The following is a 27,734-nucleotide window of genomic DNA, read 5'->3' as shown; positions in this document are numbered from 1 at the left end:
AGGGCTTCAATTCCCTTTGTAAATTGCCTAGAATATTTTTTTTTCCCTATTTCAGTGCAAATAAATGAGCTAATTTGCATTAATCCCATTGAGAGAGCAAGCAGAAGAGTTCCCAGAAAAAGTTAAGAATTATTAGTGCTATTAGAACAAGCTCCTGCCCATGCGTGCACTAAGTATTATTTGCACAACGTCTCATGACTCCAGACAAACAGCTTACACTGGCCTAAACGAGAAGAAACTACACTGAAGTAACTGGAGTTACAACAGGATAAAGAGAGGGCACTCAGGCCTTCTCTGCTGCTTCTATAACGTTTTGCAGCTCCAGGACAATTAACTCAATGACAATTGTCCCTTCTTAGTGACTGTGAGTGGAATGAAGCTTCAAGTTTTCACATGAAGCAATAAGTGAAAGCTGCAAGCTATGAGATGCTGGGGCAAATGAATCTTTGCAGAACAGCAATTTCAATTTAGGTACTCTTTGTACAAAAGGATATTGCTCCGTGTGAGAGCGTGAAGTCTGTAGGTCTCACAGTTGAAAGAAAACACACTTAAAAGGAGCAGAAAGCAAAAGCCAGGTCAGGGCATGCCTGTGCAACGGGATGTGCAGGGAAAAGGGCATTAACACCCGTTCTGGGTGTGTGTGGGTGTGAGGGAACAGACTTTAAAAGAAAAGCCAATGTAGAGTTTAGGGTCAGTGGATGCCAGCAGTGACTGCAAGCAAAGATCACAGGACTGCAGCTTTGGGGAAGCTCCTCTTTTGCGCATCTCTGATCACTGAATATAAGCATCTGCTTCCAGATCCAGAGGGACTGGAGGATTTCAAGTCACAGGCACCAATTCAGCTTGCATTAATTTTCAAAATTCAACATTATTCTTTAAATCCAATCTGCTTTTGGTCTGAGGAGACTCACCTCTTGTCCAGGCAGCCCTCTCGGCCCAGGTAAACCTCGTGCTCCTGGCTTTCCCTGAGAAAGAGCCAAAGGAAAAGATACTCAGAAAATAGAAACATAAGCTCAGAAGGGCAATTAAAATAAGAAAGTCTCTTTCACAGCCACGGGACATCATCCAATGTCAATTTTGTTACAGAAAAAAAATTGAAAAAAGAAAACCCTGCACTTGGAGGGACCTCAAGCCAAACAGACGAAGCTGAAACGCTGGCCAGGACAATCTTCAGGAATCTCCAGGGCTTTCTCTCTCCCCCCTTCCCACTACTTTGTTTTCCCTGGCTGCTTCCCACCCCACACAGAGATTTAATTTCTGCTCCACTCACCTTCAGGCCTTCAGGACCATTTTCTCCGGGTGGGCCAATGTCACCTGGAAAGCCCTGAAGAGAACAAGAAATAGTCAGGGTGCATAGGTGGAGATGGACTTTTACAACCAGCTTCAGAGGACAGCCTCTGTGAGAGTTTTAATTAAACGCTAAGGGCTGAGACATTTGTTACGTGCTGGCAGTGTCCGTGTGTGGCTTCTGGAGGGAATGCACCAAGATAATGGGAGCAGCCCTATCGGTTTGATTCAAGAGCAGCCTTTCCCAGCAGTTCCCTTTAGGTCCATCTTCTTAGAAGATTTATTGCTGTGAGGGCGTCCCTGTCATCACACAGCTAAACCCGGCAATTTGGGTTTTAATTAATCTTTATGAGTCAGCGCATAATCTCACGGCTCTGAGAAACGAACTACACGCCTCAGCGACAAAGGGAAGCAGGCGAGGAATTAGGAAAGGTGCTGACATGCTCATTAGCTGCCGCCTTCAGCCAGGCAGCGACTCCTTTCCACCCACCAGCCCTTTGCTGAGGAAACAAAGGAATCTGTGGTTATTTCCAACAGCAACAAAGAGGAACGATTGCTAAGTGGCAGCACTCAACTGAGAGCCCTTCCAGACCCAGCAGAATACCATAACACTGATGAAGGGAAAATAGATCATCAGTTGCGCTGGAAGTGGCTCTCTAGCATCTTACAGATGTTGTCTGGTTGCTTACGAAGGAGAAAAATGACAACGTGCTGCGGGAAGCTGATCCTGCATTTAAGGTATCACTGTGACAATATTTTTGGTAAGGGCAGCAAGAGTTTTTTCTACTTGAAATGGTATTTTGTGGGGGAAAAAATGAAAAAAACCCTCCACAATATCTATGACAAAAAGTGGAAGGAAAACCCAGGAAACCATGAGATGCAGAATGGGTCATGAACGCATCTTGATCCTCCCTATCTCATCACCACTCATGTACCATCATACCCTGGCAGAGAAGCGAAGCCCTAGGCTGAAAATAGGAGGTTAGGTGCAAAGTGAGATGCAAGATTCAAGAAATGTGTGTTCTGCCCTGAAAAGCAGTTGGAGAACAAGAAGGGCCAGAGAACAACATGGTCAATAGAAAGACCAGTGTCCACAGAGACTGGCCGGTGGCTGGGAGACAGTCTGGGGCTCTATTCCAGTGCACCACTGGCTTTTCTTACATCTTTTGGAAGCTCCCTTTACCTTTCTAGGCTTGAGATCTTCCCTCTGCAAAATGATAGGATGTTCTGCTTTGCAGTGAGTGTCTGCCAAGGTGTTTAAAAAAAGAAGAAAAAAAAGGAAGGATAGGGAGAGATGAGAGATTGTGACATGCTGTTCGCCAGGTTAGAGACAACCTTTGGGGACTGACCTTTCTGAACAAGAGCGGAACAAGCTGATACATATAGGACTTGCACGGGAAGATTGGGAAGAAAAAGGCTTGGAATGGTAGCTGGAGATCACGAAATCTGAGTGCAGGGTGGTCAGAGGGTACAAGATGGACAATCTGCCCCGTTCCCAGTTTGAACAAAAGTGGACCTCAATTCAGTAAATAACAGTAAATCCTACAGCACACCAAAGCTCTTTCTGCCTTGGCATTTCTGGAGCCCTGGTGTGCCATTGTCCTAAAGCAACCCATCTGCCTGTTGTTAGCAAAGGCTCTGACCCCAGAACACACCAGTTTTGGGTTGGTAAATGTATCAGCGCTCAGGTGTCATGGTGAGCAGTAGCAGTGGCAGCTGTCCCCTCCCTCCGTCGGGCTGGATGCCCACATGGGAGGCAGCGTTTGGCTCTTGCGTTCCGTATGAACTAGCAACAGCTATATGCATATACCTCCTAATCAAAACCCTATGTGGGCCTGTCTCTACACAGCTTGAGAGCTAAAAACCTCCAGTGGGGAAAGGAGATAGGCATCTCTAACAGTCTCTCAAATGCCACATGGGTGTTTATCACAGACTTGATTCTCAATGGGGCGGCAAGCTGCAGACATGGAATAACTACCGCTGCAGACGCAAAACAAGATGGGAGAGAGGTGTTACCGTGTGGGTTTCCTGAAGAAAGTATGCTGCAGAAGTTACTAAAGAAAAGAAAGATATGAGAAGGAGCTGGTGGGACATACCTCAGGGCCAGGTGGTCCTGGAAACCCGACTGGACCTTTGTCACCAACTTTTCCCTGCAGAAATCAGAAAATCATGGACAAAATGAGCTGGCTCCTGGCTATTGGCTTTCCTGTTTAGAGTAGCACACCCCTGCCAAGCTGTCTTTCCAGCTAGGCACTGAACCTTTAGAGAAAGGGAGATTAGGAATCAGAAGATGCTTGGTTACTTACCAGGGGGCCTGCTTTCCCTCGTGCCCCAGGGACCCCAGGCAAACCCTGGCTGCCCTGAGAGAGAGACACACACATTTTTTCAGAAAACACAATGAAGCATCAAAAAAATACCAACTCCCCAGGCTCCAGCTCCTCTGCAGCAGAGAGAGGAGCACTTTCTAAGGGCTGAACTCAGCCCTGCAAGGAGCTGGCACAGTTGCACTAATATCAGTGAGATGTTTCTGCTAAAGCCAGGGCTGAATTTAGCCCCAAAGAACACATGAGCTGTTGCAGCTAGCTGTGGCTCAGAGCCATGTAGGCCCCAGTGCAGTGCTAAGTACAGCATTAGTCAGCTGAAGTCAGTATCGTGTTGTACTCACAGGGGAAAAGTCACTTGCTTAGAAGTTATGCACGGCGTTAAGTGCTTCACTGGGTCAGGGTTTAAGTTGCTGCACTGAGCAGACAAAACCTCCAAGTCTGCAGCCGCTGGACCACACACATTCACACCCATTCCCATCAATCCCATCCCATCACTTCCAATTTCTGCATGAAGATATGGCCCCTTTTATAGAAAGGCCCCAGTAGAACTGCTTTTATTATGAGTAACAACAAAATTCATGTATTGACATGAATTTTAGAAAGGTGCAGCATACCCCAAATGAGAACTATTCAAGCAGGGGAACCTGACAGCAGGATGCAGTTAGTTCCAACTCCTCGTCTCTTAAGATGAGTGGAGAAAGCTGGTGGCCACACATACTACTATGTAAGCGAAAAAAATGATGGAGAAAAGAAAAACAATTACCTTGTCTCCTTGGAAGCCGATATCTCCTGGAACACCTGCTCCTCCCTGATCACCCTGGATACACATCACCAGAGGGTTAAAATAGGCAACAGCAATGGCCAAAACGCCCAGGTAGATGCTAGGTGGTGCATTGTACAGCAGAAGTCTCATCACTAGCTCTATTCAAAACTGAACTGCTAGCAAGCTGTAGATCATATTAACTGCAACAACAATCCCGAATGAAGTATGTATTTCCCAACATTAATTCTAAAGTGAGAAATGAAACTGCAGGAGAGGGGGAAACATGAATTCCCAAGCATTGTGTTTCTATAGAAGCTGCAAGAAGAGAGACTGCGTTCCTCTGGCTAGCAGCAACCGTGAAGGTGGTGAAGAGTTAAAATTCAGCTGAACAGAAGAACTAGTTTAGTTTTCAATTAATTGACCTTTTCTCTCATAAGGTTCTATAGAAAAAACCCCAATACTCGGGGTTTCTGTGAGCATATCCTAGTGCTGGTTTCAAAGATCACTCCTCTTCTGTAAGAAAACATGAGTAACTTCTAGTAATGGTACCATCGCACTGCCAATATCTAGGCTGAGATTCCCCGGGAGGGGTAGGCTGGTATTCATTGGGATGGGGATCCATCTTTGAGCCCACCATCATTGACAGTATTTCCTAACCAAGCTATCTTTCTTTCCCCTCTTTGGACCATCGTAACAGATTCTGACTCCCTGGGTAGAAAATAAGTATCCCTGAAGGTTTTCTTGGGGGTGGTGGGCTATCTTGTGTTCCCTCTTAGCCCTGCTGTGAGCAGGCTGTTGGACCAGACGGCCTCCTGATGTCCCTTCCAACCTCATTTATTTAGTGATTTACTTAAAGAATGAGTCAATGATGGGGCAGAGAAAGGAAAATTCTACTTGGGAAGTCAAAGGAGGAATGACTATAAAAACTTGGTACAATGACAAGACCCAACAGAAATAACTGTTAGAGGAACTCTGTCCCATGCACAGCACATGCCTCTAAACTTGGCTTCCTAGTAAGGGAACAAGCCATACAAGAGCAGAGGGCTATATGTTTAAACATAGTCCACATGGAAGACATATGGACTCCTGCAACAGAGCCAAAGTCTACAAAGAGATGACAGAAGAAGCCTATTTCTACTCAAGCACAAACCACCCACTTGTTATCAGAGAGTTGAAATAATTCTAATTACTTCAGTAACATGCAGGGTATAATGAAATTGTGGACCGTTAAGGCCTGAGTAGGGGAAGACTTTTTGGAGACAGCTTTTCCAGAAGAAAAATAATTAAGAACTATGCAGATTCAATGATGGAAACATTTCATGGATTCATGCTAAATTTGCTTAAATGTTTTGGTAAATGTTCCCAGAACATTTCACTGAACCATCTTCAAAACAAATCTTTTATATAGCAAAACTGAAATGTTGCTCTTAAAAAAGGTTAAATTAATTTTCCTCATTTGCTTTTTAACCTAAAATATTTTAATTTGAGTCAAATAACCAACACTTTGCTTCTTCTAAACTATTTTCCATCTATCCTTTTTTTTTTTTTTTTTTTTTTTTTGGCAATGCAAGCAAATGAAAACAATCAGCTATTTACACAGCTTCAGTTCGGATGAACCCCAAGTATTAGATACAATAGAGATGGCAAAAAAAATACCGTATGACCCAGCTCTTTTCCAGCCATTGCCAGATTTCTCTCATCTTCTCTGAATTTTCTACTTATTTTATCTAGTCCAAGGCTTAAACCACTGAAATCTGCTCTAATTCTGGCTCCTGCTAGAAGACAGCAGGACAATAGTTTTTCTTGAAAGTGAGAGGTTTGCTCTGAAAACTCCTTGTCTTTATCACCTATGCTAAGAGTCAAAAAAAAAAAAAAAAAAAGAGGGTTTTTTTTAATTAAGCAGTTTTCTACCCAGACAGTATAAGTGGCTATGGAAATATTGTTTTGGAATAAATACTTGGACATTAAGAAATGACTACTATAAGAAAAGAGTTTCCTGAGCATAGCAAAAGGCAGGAACAAACCTTTATCACTGACCTTTAAGCAAAGTGGGATAGTGACTGCATGACAGAGAAAACAGTTTTCAAACAACTCTTGAGAAATGGGCATTAGAGAGGGTAAGAAGGAAGCAGGAAAGACAAAACACATCTTTTATCTTTAGCTGGGCTCCACGCAAGATATTCACATGCTATTGCAATAGCACAGCAAAATGTCATGGCATGAATAATCCATCTGCAGTGGCCATTAATATCTTACACCAAAACTGATGACTGGGGCATCTTCCTTCACCTGCCTTGAGCACAGTAAATCTGAAGTGTCCTTAACGTGAGGGAAACAATAAGGAAGAAAGAGGTCAGGCATGTTTATTATTAAAAAAAGCTATGCCAAGATGACAAAAAGGGGCTGCAAGTACTTTGCTCATAGGGAGGAGGAGGAATGTACAATCTGAAATTACAAACAGGCTCTGTTCATGGGATATTGCCTATGTTTCATGTTTCACCCATAAAAAGAAATGCAGCTTCAGAGACCCTGAGGTCCTCCGTAGCGCCACACCGCACAGAAAGGGGGCTACGAGGGAAGCGACAGATTTGCAAGTGTGAGGCGTGTTTGCTGTCTGTAGGACACAGAGGAGATTGCCGTGCAAAAAACTCATTTTGCTGTCGATTGGACATCTCTTTTTCCCAAGAATTTCTGCTTAGAAATACAAGTGGAGCTAACACTGCAAAACTACTAGAGGTATTTTACTGAGCTGTGTCCTTCACAAGTTACAGATGTCCTGATTCATAAAACTCCTTTATGTGAACAAGTAGCTAGGATTTCCTCCACTTCCTCCACCTTTCCTCTGCACTCATCACATCACGTGGTCTTCTCAAGACCACTCTCTATTTCAGGGTTATACAGTAATTCCACTTCTCCCTGTAAGAGCAGATGCAACCCTCTTTGTCCCCTCTCCTTGCCTCCATGAAAACGTATAAATGGAAGCAGGAAGATGATCCATTTTGGGAGTAAACTGAAGCTGTAAAAAACATAATTAAATTCCATGGTACTGAGCTTTTATGCGGGATGCAGAAGGGGTTGGCTAGCATTGGTGTGCTCTGTACTCGCCTGTCTAGCTGCTAGATACAAAGATGTGATTTCTGCAGGAGGAGTGGGATGTTACCCCTTGTTCAAGTTCATGCCTGGCCTCTGCCATGTGATGCGCACATTTGGGATTAATAAGCTGCACCTTGTAAAATATTGAACAAGGCAACATAGGAAACAAAGTTCAAAAAAACCAGTGAAAAATGTTCCTCTCATGGAAGGGGAAAGCCCTTTTAGTGTTGAGGCAGGTTCCTCCTCATGTCATGGCAAAGGGGAATGGTAGCAGTGTTTCTGAAAGATGCAGCATTACACTGAGGACCTTCTCCCAGGTAGGTCGAGGTGGCAGCCTCAGTTACATGCCTGCTGCCCACACACACACCATCCAGCCACCCTGTCATCATGCTTAGGTTTTACTGGCATCTGATCTGACTGCTGTTGAGTGAAGGGAGTATTCCTCAGCTACAAAAAGACAAACCTGTACAAGGTCCCATATTTGGATGTAACCAAGACGGATGGGTTTAACAGGAGCTGGCAGACATCTAATTAAATCTTCATCAACACATCCTCACTATGAACTGCAGCCTGGAGCTGACGGGGCAGGCCAGGCGTGAGCACTATGGGTTGTGCTCCAGGCACCCTTTGACACCGGCACCTCTGGCTGCTCCTGCAGCCCTGCAGGGTCCCAGGGCGGGTAACGCAGGGCACAGCACAGGCAGCTCCACGTGGATGTGCAGAAGAGGCCAAGTTCTGGAGAACTACGACACGAGAAAAAATGACTGTCCCTTGCTAGGGAGGACTTGGGGCAGTCTCGAAATCCCTATCGCCCCTCAAACCTGGGCGAGTCCATGAGTGGCAGCAGATGCAAGGTGCGAGGCTCCCAAGGCTGCTCTCATCTGCTGTGAACTACTAATTATGAAAGGCTACTGATTACTGTCAGCATGGAGCAGTGAGGTTTGCCACTCTCCACTCCTGCTGACCCAGCATTTCAGATGCTGCCAAATATCTAAGGCTTTTCTTTTTTCTTTTCTTTCTTTCTTCTTATTTTTTTAAATAAGAGGTTTAACTCTATGTTTACCAGCTTTTTGAAAACTATGGTGGAGGAGAAGAGGGGAGAGCCAGTACCTTTATCCCGCTCCCCTCTGGCCATGTAATGGGAGACTACTGCACTTCTGCAATAATGCCTCACATCCCTTTGGGAAAAGCCTCTGTATCTAAATGGGTTTATTAGAAACTGCTTTCTAGAGAATCCACCTGACATCTTCATACCAGATTCAGCCTTCGGTAGGCTGGGACCTTCTGGTGTAAGGTGTTGATTTGCTGCTGGAATGGGCACGTTTGGTAAGGCTGACAGCTACTGTTGGCTGAACCTGAGCATTGTCTGTTCTTGCTAGTACCTGGATTCATTCATCTTGCACATTCAACACACTTAGCATATGGCTCAGGTCTTTCAGAGATGGACCAGCCATTTGAGGTGCCTGCTTACAGTCTCAAGAAAGATGCCTGGACAGTTGGCAGATGGCAGCTCAACCCCTATGGAAAATCACGTGTCTTAAGCTGAGGTGCAAACAGGACTCCCAGACTCTTAACACAGCTTTCTGCTGTCTGGTCTGTGCATTGGCTCTGCATGGTATGGTGCCAGCATTTCCTTCTCCTGTAGCATTCCTGGTGAATGCACTGCAGGAAAGCAGCACTAGCTTGGAAGTCGGAAATAATTTGCTCTTCAAAGGGGACTCAGGGACCTCATATGCTCACAGAGTGGTGCAGTGGGGTGGGTGTGCTTGAGCCACACCAGTGTGCAGAGAAAACGTTGCTGCACAGTGGCTGGACTGTCAGCCCCAACTAGTTAGCTAAGTTCACCCTTGTAATTGCATCTTCAATATCCAGCAGAGAGGGGAAGTCTGTTACTTGGGAGATGACCAAGCTATGAATAAGGATCTCTGCGCAGGCAGACTGCATACAACCGCGGTCTGGAAAAGTTTCAAGAATGGCAAGAAGCAAACTTTCAGACTATCAGACATAGAGAATAAATACAAGATTGAGGGAGGATACTTATGTTTCTGGTCATAGCAGTAAGACAGTTTTGTCTGAAGATGACGATGGAGGGTTATAATGAAGTCAAAATCTAATAGACAGAAAAAGTATAGTAGGCAACCAAAGAAAGCCTTTAAATAAGATGTTACGGCCTAAAAATAGCAATAGCAGGAGAAACTAACAGTGACACAACCGGTGAGGGATTACAGAAGGGAGCCTCCAACAGAAGGCAATCCCTCTGCTCCAGGCAGGGTCCTTCCTGTGACTCAAGCCCAACTGGGCACTAAGTGAACACAGAGGTCCTGACTCTACTTTCCTATACGTGGAATTTCCTTAAGTCAGATTTTCTAAGACCAGCTTCAATTAAAAAGCATGTGGCAAAAACAAGGGGGGCAAAGAAAGTTTTATGCTGCAGCTTCTTAATAAAGGCTGAGACAGAAAACATTTTCATTGAAACAAGGCAGGTGGCAAGGCAAAAGATGATCCTGGCAAGGAGAGGGTCCAAGAGGCCAGGGTGTACTTCCCGCCTCTAGCAACCTCCTCTTCAGTCACTTGTGCAACTCAGAAGCCCTCACATAACATGAAGGGCATAAATGTTCCTTCCTTCTACCACATATACATTTAGACCACAAGCTCTTTGCAGGCAGAATTTTTCCCTTGCTACAAACTGAGCAAAAGCAGCAAGACCAGATAGGATTTAAATTTCTTAGTGGTACCAGAACATAAATAATTAAAACACAAATGTAAACAAGCTGTAAGAAGGGATGAGTGTTTTTGCTCATGATGCCCAAATTGGAGTGAGAGAATATAAAAAGTCTTAAAGGTGCCATTCACTAAAGAAATGTGGGAGTGAGTAAACGAATGCAGCAGCCTTTTGATCAGTTGGAGAAGGGATGTATTATAAACTGGGCCAACTAGCTGAACAGCAAGACCAACAAATCAGAAAACCAAATAACTGAAAAAACCACAAAGCTATTTCAGGCCAAATCCTCCCCCAAATATAAGGAGAGCTGGTGAACTTTGTCTATACTCATGCAAACAAGTGCAGCAAACTTTGATGCTTTGGCTAAAATGCCAGAGCTGCATACCTTCACCTGAGCAGATAAGAGTTGGGGCCATCAATGTTTAAGTAGGTCTGATTTTCCTTTACCTTGTATTTCCCAGCCCTTTGGCTGTTAGACTGCTGGAAAGGATATTCACAAGCTGTTTGGAAGCTCTATCTGACTCTGAAATCATTGTTGGTCTAATCTGAGTGTTTGGTAGCACCCAGGATATTTGAACTAAAGCACCTCCTTAGGGACAGAGGAGGCTTGAGAAGGAGGGATAGTTTGCCAGTCTTCAATCCAGAAAGGGCTGTAATGAAAGCCAGGAAGAAAGTCTCTCCTGTCCAAGGCAAATGAGTGGGAGAGGTATCTAGGTAGGGAAAGAAAAGGTTTCCTGCACCTCAGGAGAGAGGCTACGAGACTGAGCATGGGATTATTGAGGGAGGATGGATAATTCTGCACTTGGGAGTATTGTAAGGATAACTCCAGGGAGAGCTACAAACCATTTGGTTACTGTGATAGCAGCGGCTGAAGAATACTGGGGATAAACAGAGCAGTCTGTGTAAAGTGATGGAGACTATAATGTCCAGGAAGGTTAATTTTACTAAACAATGATTTAAACATTGGCAATTCTTAAGATAGTCAACCATTTATTCCAAGGAGCAGACAGAAGAGTCTGTGGGCTCTAGGAATTAGTGGTGAGTCAAGAAACCAGCTACAATGTCCTAAGCTTGTCCTAACGAAAAAGTTCTTCTCTTGTCCTGTCCTTCCTCTCTACAAAAGTAAAAAGGTGGTGGAGGGGAGAAAGGGAAACAGCAGACACAGGAGCCCTGGCAAAGAGCTGCTATAATATAAGGAGAGTGGAATCAACTGGCTTGACACTACTTCCCCCATGTGCAGTTTTGGGCTGCTAAATCAGTCTCTAAAAGCAAACATCTAACAAGAGAATAAAACATTAACAGGAGGATAGTTGACAGGAGGAAGAGAATACACTTAATGGTCATTTTTCATTGCCCTCCTGAGCAATCAGAGCCAACAATAAATGATTGCACCTCCCACTCTTTCAAACTAAATAAATCTTACAGTCAAATATCTGTGGGAGGATGGTTCTCATGACAGTGAGACATTTACACACACAGCTTCATGCTGATTTAGCTCAAGCTGCGTGTTTTTGTGCCAGCAGCACTAAATCATTGCAATCAATGCCCCTCTCCTTTTTTACTTTTTTTTAAAGTGATTTATACCAGTTTGGCATAAGGCAATTTCCTCTCAGCAGGAAGCTGGACCAAGGTGAGCCTCTGCAAACAGGAGCAGAGGTACCTAACACAGAACAGTTTTTCCTGGGGATCCAGCTGGTTTGGTTGATCCAGTGAGCTGTGCTGCTTTGTCACATCATGTGTTTCTCCCAAATGCATTCGTGCAATGTCACTGTCAGTGTTGTTAGCTCTTCATCCTCCTCCCCATCCCATCATGTAACCAATACAAAAACATAAAAGCCCAGTGAAACACCAGATCATCTTACAGTTACTGCCATCATCAATAGGAGACAGAAGCTCCAAGGAGGATCTGAGCCTAACTGATCTATACTAGAACTCCAAGGAAAAGGAGATGGGGCAGATATAAAAGAAAGAAAAGTCAAAACTGAAGTGTCAAGAAAGGAGGGAGGGTGGGAGGACAGGAGCAAAGAGACAGCCAGAGTGGAACCAGTACCATGGTGCTGAATAAGAAAAAGAAGCTAGAAAGGGGATTTCACATGCAAAATTAAAACACAGTGCAATAAGGGAGTATTCAGATCACCTTATCACCTTTCAGTCCATGTTCTCCAGGGTTTCCCATCAGCCCCTGAAACAAAAGAAAGTTCAGAGTGAGACTGAGCCACTGCGAAGACTTGCTCAGGTCTACGACATTGATGTCCCTGATGGGGCTGGTGGCTCAGACCCACAGCATTGGCCTGGCACAGCCCCAAGGCCAAATGTCAGGCTGCTCCTAAGGCGTGCTCCATCACACATCCTTTAAACATCTGTCATGGGCTGGAGGCGTGCAGGGAAAATGCCCCTGGGTTTCTCCATTGACTTAGACCTGCTGCAGACCACCAGTAGGATGTTGTGTTCAACAGTCCTGTGCCTGGGTCAATGGACAAGCATTACTGCTGCCCATCCTTTCTTTCAGGATAGTCACCATTACCCAAGAGAGGATATTCAGCCCTGCCATGGAGGGACAAGAGCTCACATGTCTCAGTTATTCTCTCACCTTTAAGCCTTTTGGTCCTGGATAGCCTATTGGTCCAACAGAGCCCATGTCACCCTAGTAAGAGAAAGAAAATTACCAAAGTCATTAGGTGCAAAACCCAACAGATAGCTGTATGTAGTGTGAAATTCCTCTCCTATCTGGTCTCTCAGTATCCCTGTACAATTGCACCACTGACTTCAGCAGAAGCAGCATCTTGGCACAAGTCGAGAGACTTTTAATGTCTAGACAGCCTCTAAGTAAAAGAAGCACAGAATGTTTGCCTCAGAGGCGTGTGAGGGTAGAAGAGCACCTCCTATCTGCATCCTGCTCTCGTCACAAAGAGCCCCCAAAGCGCCTTGACACTAACCACCAGAGAAGTGAGCTGTCCCCCATGATCAGCTCACCCGGACCCACCGTGCTGCTGCTGCTGTGCATGGCCATGGCAATTGGGTAGTGTGCTGGATGCCTGGAGAATGTGTGAGCATCCCACTCCTGTGCCACAGGAGATATGGGTGTCAGGGAGTGTGGTCTGACTCCAAACCCAGGAGCCTGGGGTCCTGGATCCACTTAAAAAATAGATAAGGAATTCAGGCTAGTAAATTAATGGCAAAATAATGGAAAGCTAATTAAGAAATCACCTTGAAGTCTGCAACTGTGGTAGGATCTGAGAAATTTTTTTCTATGTTCTTCCTACCTTTTGAATGGATTAACTTCCCTCTTCCAACTATTTGAAAAATTAAAATATTGAGCTGGTTTAAAACAATCCTGGACTGTATTTATTCCTGGTGAAGTTACTCCTGGTCTCAAAAAGAATCTACCGCAGTATTCCTGAGTTCTCCAGAGGGAGTCTGAGGGTGTGTTAAAAAGGACAGAGCCAAACAGCAAAAAGGATAAAAGAAATTTGGCTCACTACTGAGCTCTGATATCTAAAAGTGATATGGGGAGGAGAGAAGGGAAAAGGGAGGTAAGGACAGCGGTGTCTCATCAGCATGGCCATTCTGCTGCAGCAAGAAGTCAGCATGGCATCGTGTATTGGGACTTGTACGAGAAACTGCAGCACAGGAGGATACTGGAGCTCACCGTTGCTACGTGTACCTGAGTGTGCATGTACAAAAGAAAGCCTTCAGTGGCCGGCATTTCAACAGGCTTTGACTGCTTTCTGCCCATGAAGAGAGTCAGTGATACAGTGCACCAGCCTTGCCTGCAATGTGTAAATAAACAGGGAAGGCTCTGCTGAAGGAGCGCTTCTCTGGTCGGCAGTCTCGGGCCTGCAGCCATGCTGGGAGCGCTGGGCTGCAGCCGCCTGAACAGATGCCTTTTTCATACCTCCCAGCATAAAGGCTTCTTGTAGAAATGTGTTTACTTAAAGCTTTGCCCACACAGTTAATTAGGAGAGCAAGAGGCTTTAGTTACATCTAATTCTGCTCTTCAGCCTCTCTTAAACAGCGAACCCAAACACCTGCAGGGTGCATGGAGGCAGCCGGGAACCCGGCCAGTCCCCCAGGGACAGCTGTAGCTGGGAAGGAAGGAAGCGACTGAACAGGGGCCAACCCGGAGCAAACACCCCACTGCCTTCTCCTTGCCCTGCAGCGTGAGCCCCGTGCTGCAGACCCCAGGGAAGGAGACTGATGCTGTCCCACAGAAAGGAGAAGGCAGGATGGATGTGCCCCCTTCTCCCCAGGAGCATGGAGGAAGTCACTCTTAGATCAATCCCACTAGAGATGCTTCAGCATCCTGAATTCAGGAGTTGCATGTTACCCTGGGACACAAGATCTGACTCAGTTTGACCTGAATCTCAGTTTGAAATTTTTATCTCAGAGTGGTACCAACAGACTAACTGGGAAAGGCAGCAGCCGATTGCTACCGCTGCAGCAAGTGATTCTTGGGAAAAAAAGCATTGCAAAGGACTGACTTTCTGCCTTAAAAGTAAAGCTAGGAAGAAGCTCACCACAGGAATGATAATTTCTTCATCTGGATGGGAAGGGAGAAGAAATATTTGAAGTTTAAAACAGGCTGCGTTTAGCAGCAAAAGGAGAACTGCTGCTTTTGACCTTTTCCAGCAAAAACATTAGAAGTTGTGGTGTCAGTAGAGAATGACATAATGGATCAAGACAGCCAAGGTAACAGACTCCAGATCACCTGGTGACAGAGCTGAATCCTGATCTAGGACATGCAATGCTAGATCTTGGGGCCAATCAGGGAAAAAAAACCAAACCAGTTTAGTTGTACCTCCCATAGAATTTGGTGCCATTTGGGTAGCTGCAGCCAATGTGGGACAAAACCTTCACAATCACAGAAGCAGGTTAGAAAACCACACTCTGCCTGTGGTCATTTCAGATCAGCTCCAGGCAAAACCTGTCCCTTCCTGGCCCCTGCGATCTATCCCAAGCACATAACAGCATGGCACTGGCTGGGCCAGCTAGGAGGAGAGGACAGGCAGCCTCCTGACTCCATCATCTCTGGAAGGATCTTAATCACATTTATGTGTCTGGCGTTTCACTTTCTAACAAACAAATATCTGTGAGATAACAGCAACCAGGTTAAGAGAAATCTTTCCAAAAGCTAGGAGAAATATGATCCAGTTTGGACAATACCTTCAATTGTATTCTTTTAAATAGCAATCTTCCTCTTACAGCTCTTTGCCAGGAGCACATCCTTTCTGCTGCTATGGCTAAGGTAGCTACTTTCATCTCCACTAACAAGGGGAAACACAGACCTAATTCCTGGCTCCACAAAAAAAAACTCTGAAGCCTTAATCCACCTATGCCCCAATCCCCCATCTGCAAAATGGGTACACTTGTTCCACCATATTCCCTGCTTTTCCCCCTGGAGTCTGAGATTTCTGGGTTTGGTGCTCTATGTTTGTGCAATGTTTAGGCCAATCGAGGCCTTGATCTCAGCTGACATGCACACTCCTCTAATTTAAGCTATGGAAGGCAAAAGGGGATGGTTTTTAACCATTCATTGCAAGTCAAGTTTTTATGGATTATCATAGCCGGGGAGGAATCATTTTGAAAGAATGCTGCAGTACTAACAGAACCTACCACTTTTTGTGCATGGAAGGAAATAACTTGAAACAAGTACTGAGACCTAAAAATAAACTATAATATGTTCAGCTGGGCATTCACTAACCCCCAAGTGCAGCTGCCAGAGGATGAGTTGCCACCCATCCTTACAGCCATTTATCTCCTGCTGGGGAAGAGCGTAATGAAGCATGGAATTTGGCTGTGTACATAATTACCTGGATTAGTGATGGGATGGTGAGAGTGCACGTAAAATTCCTGTATACCCAGAGGACAGACAGTTCCTGCCCACAGTCCCTCCAGTGAGCAAGAACTGTGCGTCCTTAGATTACTGCTTACAGGGGCTTGCTTTTTAAAAGGTGACAGATCCTGGCGTGGAATGAATATTGCATCTTTGAAGAAATACCCTAGTAAATGTTATCAAAAGGGCGAGATATCTAGGAACAAGGGCACAAACAGCAAACCTCTAATCTGTTCCCTTTTGTTTAGGAAGGGTTTGCCCTCCTCCACCTCCCAGTCTATCAGACAACCTCCTCTCTCCCCAACGTCGTGCCTCCCCCATACAAACAGTCCTTCTGTTCACTGCCCTGCCACAGGAAGAAGAAAATCTGTGCGTAGTTATGCAGGCTGAAAGGGTTAAAGCCCCAAGAAGCCAGATCTCCATTTGTTTTTGTACTTACAATGAGTCCAAGGACTCCAGGAGGACCTGGGGCTCCCAATTCTCCCTAAAAGGAAAGACAAACCGACATGGTTAAGGCCACTTTGTAGACAAACAGAGGCTGAAAGGCAGCTCAGTGTTTCAAGAGCTTGAGGGGAGGGAAAAGACCGTCCCTCCCCCTTCCGTCCCCCCCACAGCCCCTTCCCCAGCCAAAGTGATCGAGAGCTTCCATCTTAGCAAGCGCGCTTGCGAGCACAGCCTCTCCAGACACAGGGCTGCTTGTTGTTCGGCAGTTATTTGCAGGACTGACTTCCCCTCCCAGGAGCAGGCTGGATAAAAGAAGCATTTCACTGTGCAGGCAGGGGAGCGGGTGGGAGCCTGCCCCAGGTGAGATGAAGACATGGGCAGGGAGAGGGACCAGGGTAGGGAGGGGGCATGGGGACAGCAAAGCTAAGGTGGGAAGGGAAGGGAAGGGAAAGCTGCTGCTTAGCGTTGGGAAAAGTGAGTGTTTTGGGAGTGGTTAAGGAACAATAAAACTCTTAAGAAAAGGAGGGCTTGGATGAAAATTAAACTGGATAATTTGGGGAGAGGGTATGCCACCTTCTGGTGCTGGCTGATGGGCCCTGGGAGTGTGTTTGGCACATGGGGTGCTCTGAGGCCGCTCCTCCTGTATCTAAGAGCTGGTTTAAGGTGGGGAACCAGCAGCATCCTCTGCACTCTGCCTCATCCATCTGGGCTCCCGCCCAGACAATCAACTAGCCATTTCTTTAATTTTCAGAAAAAGCCCCTAGCTTTTGGGCTGCAGCTTGCCTGCAGGGAGGTGGCTCAGCACCTCTGTCCCTGGAGCAGGAAGGTCTCTGCAGGGAACACAGCACTTGCTTAGAGGACGAGTCGCTTTTAATCACACTGCAGAGAGCAGGAGACGGACTGCAGAGATTTCCTCTTGGGCTCTGTGCCCATTTGCCACTTCTTACAGACTGCTCCCAAGCAGGGAATTTTGGAAAGCACCAGCTCCTCTTAGAGGCTTTTCAAGAGCACCTCAGAGCTCACCATTTCGAGGGACAGACTGCTGTCTGGGTTTGTGGGGCTCGTTTGAATTCCCAGCTTCACCACAAAGTCCCTCCATGCCAGCTTTCCAAAGACATGCAGGTACCAGGAGTGCCAGCAGGTGCTCGATGGCATTTCCAGACGAAGTGCAGCAGAGAAGCTGTGTCAGACCCACAAAAATCACCTATCCAGGTCCCTAAGAACTTTAGCAATCACGATCCTCAGCCTGTCCCCGCGTGTCCCTTGGTGGATCACCCGCTCCCTTGCCGCATTGACAGTGGGTTGCTTGTCAGGGCAAGGACCTGCTCTTACACACCTCCGTCTCGGCAGGGCCTCTCAAAACAAGTGCATTGGAAATACTAAACTCCCCATTGGCTCAGACAACCCTACCCCTGCTCTGGATCATGCTGGCTATTTTCTTTGACAGACCAACTTAGTTTATGGTGCACATCTGGTGGAGTCCCCTTCAGTGCAATAAAGCTCCCCTTTTATGGAAAGATTTGCCTAGTGAAAGAATGAAAGAGAAGGGGACGCAACGTGACTAAACGTGCTCAGCCTCCTTGGATAAAGGGTTACGTGTGTTTATTTTATGGGAAGTGGAGTAAAGGACTATTGGGCAAGCACACACAAAAAGCGTTTCATAATCTCAACCAGCCTAAAATTGCTTTTTTATGGCCGGTTCCTTTCCTGCATACTTGGGACATCTGCGGAGCAATTGTTCCTCATGGGTGGGATTTCTGCATCCTCAGAGCTACTGTAATAAGGTCGGCTTCAAGCTTTTAGTCAAGGCCTGGCATTACTAGGCTCAGCAAGAAGAGGGAATATCCCCAGGAATGCTGAGCACAGGAGCTGCACGGTAGCCTGGATTTCCCAGTAAGCTCTGCAGGCTCCGAGGGTGGCTGGGATGCAGACTAGGTGGATGGTTGGCTCTTGGTGCTACCAGTTGCGGGAGGAACTGCCTAGATTTCTGCATTAGGTCATGTGGTTATTCCTCAAGAGAAAGGGTAAATGTGGAAACGCACAGCCTCACGTTTAACACAAGGTGATTTCCTCTTGGAAGAGGAGGGGGTGGACTCCCCTGGGAGATGTGAAGAGGACTAGTTATTAATTTGAGCCATTCCCTGGCCTGGGAAATTGAGAATTTACAAGGTGCTCTTTCCTGGCTACCAGTAAAGACAGGCTGGTCCCTGACCTTTGAGGGAAATCGGGCTCTTTCCTCCTTTTTTCAGTGCATGAACCAGGCACTGGGACAAGAGACAAGGACATGAATCAACAGTCTTTTCCCATGTCTAATTCCTGTGATTAAGAGACTAATTGGAGTGGCTAAAGCGCTCCGGGAACGGGGATCTGGAATGTGATGGCTCGACAGTTCTCAGCAAGTTGGTAGGAGGGAAAAACGCCCCTGCGGTTGGAAGAGTCTTTGCTCTGTCTGGAGGGGACGGAAAGAAGATCAGAGACTGTCGGCTTCAGCCATCCCCATGTGACAGCAGAGGCAGCAGCAGCGTAAGTGCTCAGTGGATCAAATAGAGGATGGGGCAGTTCAGGACCCGTGGCAGCCTGCCCGCCTGCCTACAATTTAGCTGCATACTCCACCTAGCAAACTTGGCATATTTGTGTGTTCCACAAACAGACTTTCTGGCATTTTTCTGCGTCTGTGACTCCACTTGTGACCCTGTGAACCTCCCTTTAAGTCAGCCGAAACAGTCTGTTTTCATTCTACAATCTCCAAGGCACATTAATATTTAAAAGCCGTTGATAAGATGAAAGAAGAGCAATCCTTCTGGATGAATTAACGGAAGGGACATTTGCTTCTCTCCAATGCTCTGGGAACTGGCATTCAGCTAACATTGAGCACATCTTCTGAATGGGGCTTAGACAACTTGCAAATTCAAAAGAAAACAAAACAAGTTATTTGGAAAAAAAAAAAAGTCTTTCTGACCTCCAGGATTCCTGCTCTTCCTGGTGGGCTGGCTGGAAATAGCAATACAATCTAGAAAGTCTTCTACTTTGGGACTACTGATTCCACTCTGACCCATGGTTTAAGTCGACTGAAGGATGAGAAAAGTCCTGCAGAAGTATTCCTTTGGAATCTAATTCTTTCAGTTCACTGCATTTGTGACTCTTGTGCTGAATTCCCACAAAGGCTGGAGTGTAGCTGAGCTTGGCTTGGTGATTAGAGTCGCTTGTGAAAATAACTTTCATGCTGCATATATGATGAATGTGAACTTGAAGACACGTGCGGAGTGGGTTACTTTACACAAATCATTTCATCAAACACCAAGAGCAGCACTGTGATTATGTGTGAATAACCAAGACAGCAGGAATTTCAAAGATGAATCAGTACTGCTCACATACTAACTGAGGGAGAACCAACGAAGTAATTCAGAAAATAATTTAGAATAATTAATACATCTGAGAACTTTTGCAATCCAGAAGGGCATGTTTTGTGAGTAGTGGAAAAACCAGCAATACCCAACTGTTTAGTATTAAGTGCTACAAGAGCAGAGCAAAATAAACCTTATCAGCATCCAGCTGCTTCATGGTCTCTGACCATCCAGACCCAATTCCCAGGAGACACATCCCATTCTTAGAAAGCCAGCAGGGGTCAGATAAAGACCAGAGAAAGGCCAAGAACTCAGGAGCCTGGAGACTTCTCCCACGGCAGTCCCTGGGCCGGCTGAGGCATGAGGCAGGGCAGCACAAGCCTGGGCTATGGGGTCTGCCCCTCAGTGCTCCCAGACACCAGAGCGGGGAATCTGGTGCTTCTTGCACCAGTAGTAACATTCACTTCAGCTGAGGAAAGGTACTGAGCTTGGAATACTTTAGAAGCTTACTTCTACAGGCTAGTGAAATGCAAACCAAGTGGTACGAGCTTGCTAACCTGCATCACAAAATGAAATGTGGTGAAAAGGAGAGGAACAAGCCTGTTTCTCTATGTACCTCAGACCTCTACACCATTGAGTACAATGGCCCGCTCTTCTGAGGGTTTGCATGCACTCGAGCAGCCGTCTGTGGTGCCTAATGACAATACGTCCCTCTGTCTCCAAGCCCATGTCTCCCTGCTATGTTCATACGAAGCTTCACCCAGAGCACACTAGTCAACAAGGTGATTCCTGTGACTGTCATAGGTTTTGCATCAGGCCCTGTGGTATGGACAACACGCTCCAGCTACTGCCTGCTCATCAGGAGCAACATCCCTACCTTTCCTCTCTTGATTTTTCTTTTAGTCATACCCTCAGGATGAGAAAGCATCTATCAAGACCAAGGTGCGAGAAAGGCAATAGGTAGAAACAGAAGGAAAATAGCAGCATGATGACCTGGCAGCTACAGGATTTTGAGTCGAATATGGGAATTTGCAGCACGCTGGGGCAGGGCAGGGATGTACATTGGTTTTTCAGGAGGGACAAAATCAAAATGCTAGAAGCTACCACCAAACTTAAAAGCTTCTTTCAGCTCTAACTAGCGTGACACAGTACAGTGTGCTGTCTACTAGAACAGAAAGAAAGAAGGGAAAAAGCTATCAACTTACTGGGTTCCCATCGATGCCTGGAGGTCCTCGTTCCCCAAAATCACCAGGAAAACCCTGAGGAGAGGAGGCAAACATGAGTGTTAGTTACTGACATACCATGGTGTAAAGGCAATCAGCCTAAAAACTGCTCCCCCTGCAATCAGTACAGCACTTTGGTAGACAGCGGGTCACAAGGAAGCGTGGGCCAGCCAGCCTGCTTCTCCTCATCCAAACCATTCTTGCTCCACCAGCACATCCGCTCAGCAAGAAGCTCTACAAGGCCAAAAGCTCTGATTCACTGCTCTCTCCTGGGGCCAATGAAGGGTAACCAGAAGTACTGTTTACAAGGCTCAGCCATGAGCTGCACATGAACTAATGGGAGCCTTGAGAGGAAGAATCAGTGAGCAGACAGGAAGGCTTTTTCCTTGGCCATGCTATGAAAAGCACCCAATGCTGAGGCTGCTGGACATGACTTGTTCACACCTTGTCTTGCAGGCTATGTCCAGGCCACAATCAGCCGTGCCTTTCTTAGCACCAGTTGTCAGCCCTGGGCACACTTCATGAGGCAGGCAAGGCTTTTGCAGCGCCATGTAGAAAGACAACGTGAGTGTGCATAGCAGAGAGAAGGGGTAGAAATCAGTGCTTCTGTCCTCCTTTTCGTTCACCCAGGTACTCCAGTATGTCCAACAAGGAATATATAGCCTTGAAGATTATGTTGTATAGTTTACACGTGAAATGATAATCCCACATTTGGAAGATCAAACTCTGTATTTAAAGATACAGTGCTTTCTACCCTCTTTCAGGAAGAAATATCCTACTGATAGGATACTTCCTTAAAAGTCAATACTTCTTTAAAAGTCAATCCCAAATCCCTTATGTTCTGGAAGAATTTATAAACCTCACTGCAATGACTATTTTCAAAAATGGATTGTCAATCTGAATTATTTCATCCTGCCTATTAACACAATCATTTTAACAGTACCCCCTTCTCATAGGGTAGCTGAATAGTGTAATGCCTGTTGGAGCCCATGCAGATGCTTAATGGAGCTGATCAAAGATGCCTAGTGAATTCACTCTAATGCATTCACGACCTTTCAGCTTGCCAGGGGAACAAACGGTTCCAAGCTCATTACGGTCCACACCCCAGAGCTGTGAAAGACCATGTTTACTACATGAAAAAGTCACCACAAAAGACTTCTTCATCATCTCATTATATCTGATACAAATTTGGAAGACTTCAAACAATTATAGAAAAGGGAGTGGAGGTACTGAGTGAGAGCCAGAACATGGTGGTGTGGCACATTCTCTCTTGCACTCTTAGACAGACCCTGTGCTCCCCTAAGCCCCCCCAGTTCCCTAATACAAACAACTCGTACAGCAGCTTGCTCTTCCCTGTCCTGTCATGCTCTGTCTCCTTCAGAAAGGCTCAGCAGAGGGGTACACAACCTCTGTGGTTAGTAAACCCTCTTAGTCACTACATGGACATTTTCAGGGAGAAAGCAGTTGAGTTTAAGATGGATTGGACTCAATTTTCCCCTGAGATTGAACTTCATTCAGCAAAGGACTGGCAGGGAGCAGGCTGCCAAGAGCTATCGGGAACCAGCTCAAACATCAGCAGTTTCAGTGTTACTCTGAACTTCAGCTGCAGTGGAAGGTGCTTTGGGAAGTCTGTGACACTGAGGTAAGAGAGTGCTGTAACTCTCCACTTCTTTTTCTTGCATGCCCCTTAAGATGGAGTGAGATAAAATATGACACAGCATCCACCTCCTTTGACTCTGAGCCAAAAGGAAAATCATTGTCTGCTAAAGGAGCTCCCCATGGACAGAGCATATACAGAGCCTAACCCTAGGCTCCGGCTCCTAGACTTGATTAATTCAGCCAGGGCTAAAATCTTGCTTTAATCTCCACACTACTCTGACTGTGGGAATCAGGATGGAAAACTATGGAATATATTTGCATATAAAAGGCTTCCTAACCAGAGCATCTACCTTTGTGCTTCAGTTCAGAGTGGGAACTTGTGAAGCAAAGCTCCAATCACCCCTGCTCCCTCTCCTGTTTATGGTGGAGCAGTCTTACGAGAGTAACCAGCATTGCTTAGAGGAGGCTACATCAGAAGACGTACTCCAGAGACACACCAACAAGCTGCAACTGCTAGTGGGTGTGTTATTTCTAACTCAAACTAGGAGTCACAGTAAAACTGCCTTACACCCTTCTCTGGCTCCACCAGACTGTGAGATACAAAGGACAACACAAACATGTTCTGGGCTAGCTAAGAGCTTAAGAGACGGGGATGGAGCAGACAGGGAGAGGATGGTTCTTGCTGAGCCAGAAAGATGCTCTCTCTTCCTCCCTGCTCCCTTGTATACTACAAACACCAGTTACCTTGAAAAAGCAAACCTGAGGGAGGCAAAATGCGACAGCCAACAGCATTTGCTATCTGGAAACCCATCAGCAACACTGAAAATTGAAATGATCACAGTGGACAGAACACGAAAACTATACTGGAAAGCTCTGCAGTCAAAGATGTCATCCAAGACCTCCCTTCACCTTTGAGGGTTTATAACTGCTAGTCAACACAACTAAGCAAAAAGTTACTTAGTCAAATCTAAGGTGAGACATGGGAGACTTGTTTAAGATGACCAAAATTTTGTGACTGACTTCAGAGCCAGCATTTCACCTTTTCTGTACCAATTCCCTACAGCATTCAGCATGTGCTCCTGAACGGACACAAGATATCACTTCCTCGCTTAGATGCAATACTTCTATTTTATGGGCATCACTGCGAATAGGAAAGTTGTCTGCTTTTTTTCCAGCTGGGCACTACATCCCTCAAGCCTGTGCACATGCCAAGAAGCTGTGGTAAGCAACCACTGGAAACAGCCTTCTGCCATCTAGAGACAAAGACGTCAAATATAACGAGAAGGCGGGGGGGCTACAATTTTCTTAATGAAAAAAAGGGGAAAAATAGCTCTGCCACATGCTGAATCAATAAGATCAGAACAGAGATGTGTAGGGAAAACTCATTGCTTAGGCAAGAAAGAAAAAAAAGAAAAAGACTGCCTTGGAATATTTTGCTGTTTACAGTCATACAACTTGCCAAGGAAAATATGAGTCTGCACAGACTGATACTGTACTTATGCTGCCGCAGATTTCAGTCACAGCCTTCAGCAGTCCCCCAACTGCATCCTTCCTTTCTCAAGAGGGCAGAGCTGGGCACAGTGTCCCATGGATGCCACTGAGCAGCCTGGCCCTGGGGCTGCTGAGGTGTCTTCTGTGAAGCTAAGGTCTTGCCAATGTGGGAAGGTTTTACTACTTTGAATAGTACAATTAAATCAATATTGCTACAGCAGAATAGTATCATCTAGAGGAATGCTTGCTCCAGAGTAAAAGCATTTTCTAAATTTGGTTTAAATCTCTTCCAATGTGATATAAACAATGCACTCTTCTGCCAGAATAAGAGTAGCCAGATAAAGAACTATTTAATTTCATGTTTCCCACTAATCTCTTTTTATGCCTCAGTTTCTAGAACTAACCTTGCTGCTTAAAGATAAAGACATAGGAGATTTGAGGCACTTGGTAATAGAGTTAATAAAAATCTAGCTTTTACATAGGCTTTCCAACAGTAGATCTCCAAATATTTTAAAAAGCAGATTATTTCTGTGTTTTGAAGGCAAAGAGCTGAGCACCTGAGGTCACTTGGCCAATGCTATGCAGTAAGCAAGAGATTCGACAGTAAACCCCCTTCACAGCACGCTGTGACTCTCTCCACACAGCTAGGGTTTCTGCTCATTCTCAAGATGGGATGGAAAAAGGTCATAGTGGGAGGAAACAGAGAGAAAACCCAGAACAGTGTGGGCTGGCATCATTGCTACGACAGCCAGGCCCAAGACAACCCTCGGCAGCGAAGCCCTGTCCTTGCCAACACCTGATCATCCTTAACACTCCATCTGCTCTGCTGGCCTGAGCACCCCTCCCAGCCTCAGCTCACAGATCTCTGGGGTGGTGGGTGGTCCCCTGGTACTTTTTGGCCTGAGATGTAAAACAAACCCAGTGGAGGAGACAGATGGAAAGAGCGGCTTCAATTCAACTAACCCCAGGCATCCCACCCCAATATTTGAGCTTGACAACACAAGTATTAACAGTCTTTTGCACATTAAATGAGACCAAGGCTGGTGGCTGTGGCATGAAGGAGTTATTTCAGCATCCACACGGTCTCCAAAGACCCAAACCAGGTTGTGAAAGCTATCCCAACATAGTCCTGTGCACAGCATGAAACAATCAATCTTATAAGCCCCTAATGAAAAAGAAAGCACTTTCTTTCCATGGGGTAAGCAGTAGCAGTTTAAACCACAATAACAGTTCCAGTGACCACAGTGTCCTAATTTATTGGATCTCACATGTCTGTAAAAGCTATTTTTTCAGTGCCTCTTCCCTTCTGCATGAGCCTAAAGGACAGAGATGTTCCCCAGGAACAAAACTAGCACTAATCAACCGAAACAAGCAGCCTAGGAATTACAGGCAGACTTCGTTATCCCATTTGTTTCATTCTTGTAAGCAGCACTACCTCTTCTCTCCTGTGCATTACTCCAGCAGTCTGAGGAGCCCAAAGCGAGGAAGAACACATGGGGCAGGAAGCTCATTTTATGGTGCTGGCGGACAGGCAGGTCGCAACTGGCAGCAACAGGAGACTTGTGAAAGAGATTAAAGAGCCCAGTGCATTCAGTCTCCTGACCTTCCCAATGGGAGTGCAGAGGGTTTTTTGGTACAGAAAATCCACCATTTTTCAGGGTACAGCTGTTTTTCCAGGAAGACTGGGCCCTGGAAATTATGCTCAAGAATTAGGACAGCAAAGAAAAACACCCTAGTGAAAAATGCCAAGCTGTGCATCCTGCCTGCTCTGTGGAAGGGAGGGGACATGCAGAGAAGGGCCAGGACCAGGAAGGGATGGCAAATGGCAGCAGAGCTAGGAGAAAAATGCTCGACTAACAAGTTCTGTTGGCCGAGAGCCAGTGGGGTGCTCCTCCGCAGTGGTTGAAGTCAGGCATGACAAAACTTTTGGCTCTACCTCACAGCTGGGAAATACAGAGAGGAGGTGGGGAAAAAAAGTCCAGCTGAATGGATTTCACATTGTCTGGAGGAGAAGTTCAATGAAAGAAGCAAGATGAAGCTTGAAGAGGAGTTGGAGAAAAAGCATACAAGCAGATGTTTTGTACTAAGCAAGATCCAGGTGCTTCTGTGCTCTCCTGTCCCCACCCCAAGCAAAGCTTTACAGTGGTTGCACAGTTTGCCTGCACTGCACTCAGTGAAGCTGAGGAACTGCTATTAGAGAGGAAACTGAGGCAGAGAGACGCAAACTGATTTATCGCAGGTAGCACTGAGAAGTCCGAAGCTGAGCTAGTAACTAAATCTCTATCTTTGAGATTCTACAAGAGCGCCTTAATTCCTTTTCATCCACACTCCCTGCAAAGGGCATCCTTTCATACGCCAGGAGACTCCTGCTGAGAACAACCAGACCTAGACAGACGCTGGAACCAGCTCCTCCTGCATCAGGGGATTACATCCCCCTCCACCTCCCCTTCCTTTCTTCCTCTGCTTAAAACAAACAGAGCAGCCTGCCCTTTCTTGCTGTTCTCAGCCAAAGGGCTGCTCCAGGTCTGAGCAGACACCACCACTTCTTGCCTCTTGTCCCTGGAAGCAGCTGTCCTCAGGGAAGCAGGGACCAGTGAGATGCACCATGTCCTTTGCTTCCCCAAGGCCTTTTCAGGTGTGCGCATGTGGGTGTGTGTGTTGTATGTATACAACATCTGATTCAGTTTAAAACACTTTCCCTGATGGAGTAAGGGAGGCAGTCTGGCAGCTGCTGCTCTGAGGAATCCTGGCAGGTCTTCACGCCAACAGAATCCTTCTCCAAAAATAGGATTTTATTTTCCTGTTGGCTGAAGGTGAAGCTGCTCAAACCAACCAGCCCTCCTGTCTTGTCTGCGAAAGACTCTATTTGCCAGTTGGCTCCAGCCAGGTGAATCACTGCCCGGGAGTCTCCCCAGGGATGGAGTTTGCAAGTCAAACAATTTAAACCAAAAAAAAAGAAAAAGGTGGTGGTGGGGAAACAGGGCTGAGGGTGAGAGAAGGCATTCACTGGAAAAAAAGAAGGAGAATAAAATAAACAAGTGTAGCTTATATTGGCAGCTTACGCCTCTGAGAGCATTCTTGGTGGAGAGAGCAGACATGAGCCCCTCCACAGGTGGGCGCAAAGGCAAGCAGGCTGGCTCAGACCCAGCGCTGGTTCCTAGAGCGGCGAGAGTCACCCTAAAGGGAGCCTGGCAAACCCTGTGCTCCCGGCGTGCCTCCTCACTAGCTTTAATTCACGCAGCTATGCAGGAGCCTTTGCCTTCTGCTCAGTCTAGACCTGGGACTGTGACAGCTTACGTCCCTGCAAAGGGAGATGCCACCCTCAGCTGGGTACGGGACGGATGGCTTGCTGCAGTTCTGCTCCTTGGTCACCCAAAAGGGAGGTTTGCTTTTCTCCCTGGGAGACTTCACAGCTCCATGTCACATCCTCTTTGGATAAAGATTTAATGGCTTTTTTAAACATAACTATCCCTCCAGCTGTGGGAGCACAGCCCTCCAGGGCAGCCCGTTCCACCCAAACACAAGCAAAATTCTCCTGAAGCCCCTTCAGCCAAACATCAGTGAAGCTAACTGACAGCCCCTCCGCCCTCCTGCCCATTTGCTTTGTTCCT

At 46.1% G+C, this 27,734-nt stretch overlaps 1 protein-coding gene across 3 annotated transcripts in view; it reads right to left on the bottom strand.

Annotated features, from left to right (window-relative positions):
• Nucleotides 1-27,734, bottom strand: part of LOC126052149 (collagen alpha-1(XXVII) chain-like) — a 213,607-nt gene that overhangs the window by 75,444 nt on the left and 110,429 nt on the right. For all 3 annotated transcript variants that reach the window (XM_049832394.1, XM_049832392.1, XM_049832395.1), the window contains 9 exons: nucleotides 21,016-21,069; nucleotides 16,462-16,506; nucleotides 12,780-12,833; nucleotides 12,327-12,371; nucleotides 4,375-4,428; nucleotides 3,594-3,647; nucleotides 3,384-3,437; nucleotides 1,271-1,324; nucleotides 912-965 (listed from right to left, as the gene is read on the bottom strand). In XM_049832394.1, the coding sequence (XP_049688351.1) occupies nucleotides 912-965; nucleotides 1,271-1,324; nucleotides 3,384-3,437; nucleotides 3,594-3,647; nucleotides 4,375-4,428; nucleotides 12,327-12,371; nucleotides 12,780-12,833; nucleotides 16,462-16,506; nucleotides 21,016-21,069 (468 nt within the window). The remainder of the gene's footprint in view (nucleotides 1-911; nucleotides 966-1,270; nucleotides 1,325-3,383; nucleotides 3,438-3,593; nucleotides 3,648-4,374; nucleotides 4,429-12,326; nucleotides 12,372-12,779; nucleotides 12,834-16,461; nucleotides 16,507-21,015; nucleotides 21,070-27,734) is intronic.

Source organism: Accipiter gentilis, chromosome 29 (genome assembly GCF_929443795.1).
Source record: "Accipiter gentilis chromosome 29, bAccGen1.1, whole genome shotgun sequence".
Taxonomy (NCBI): domain Eukaryota; kingdom Metazoa; phylum Chordata; class Aves; order Accipitriformes; family Accipitridae; genus Astur; species Astur gentilis.
This window is presented reverse-complemented; position numbering and strand designations above follow the sequence as displayed.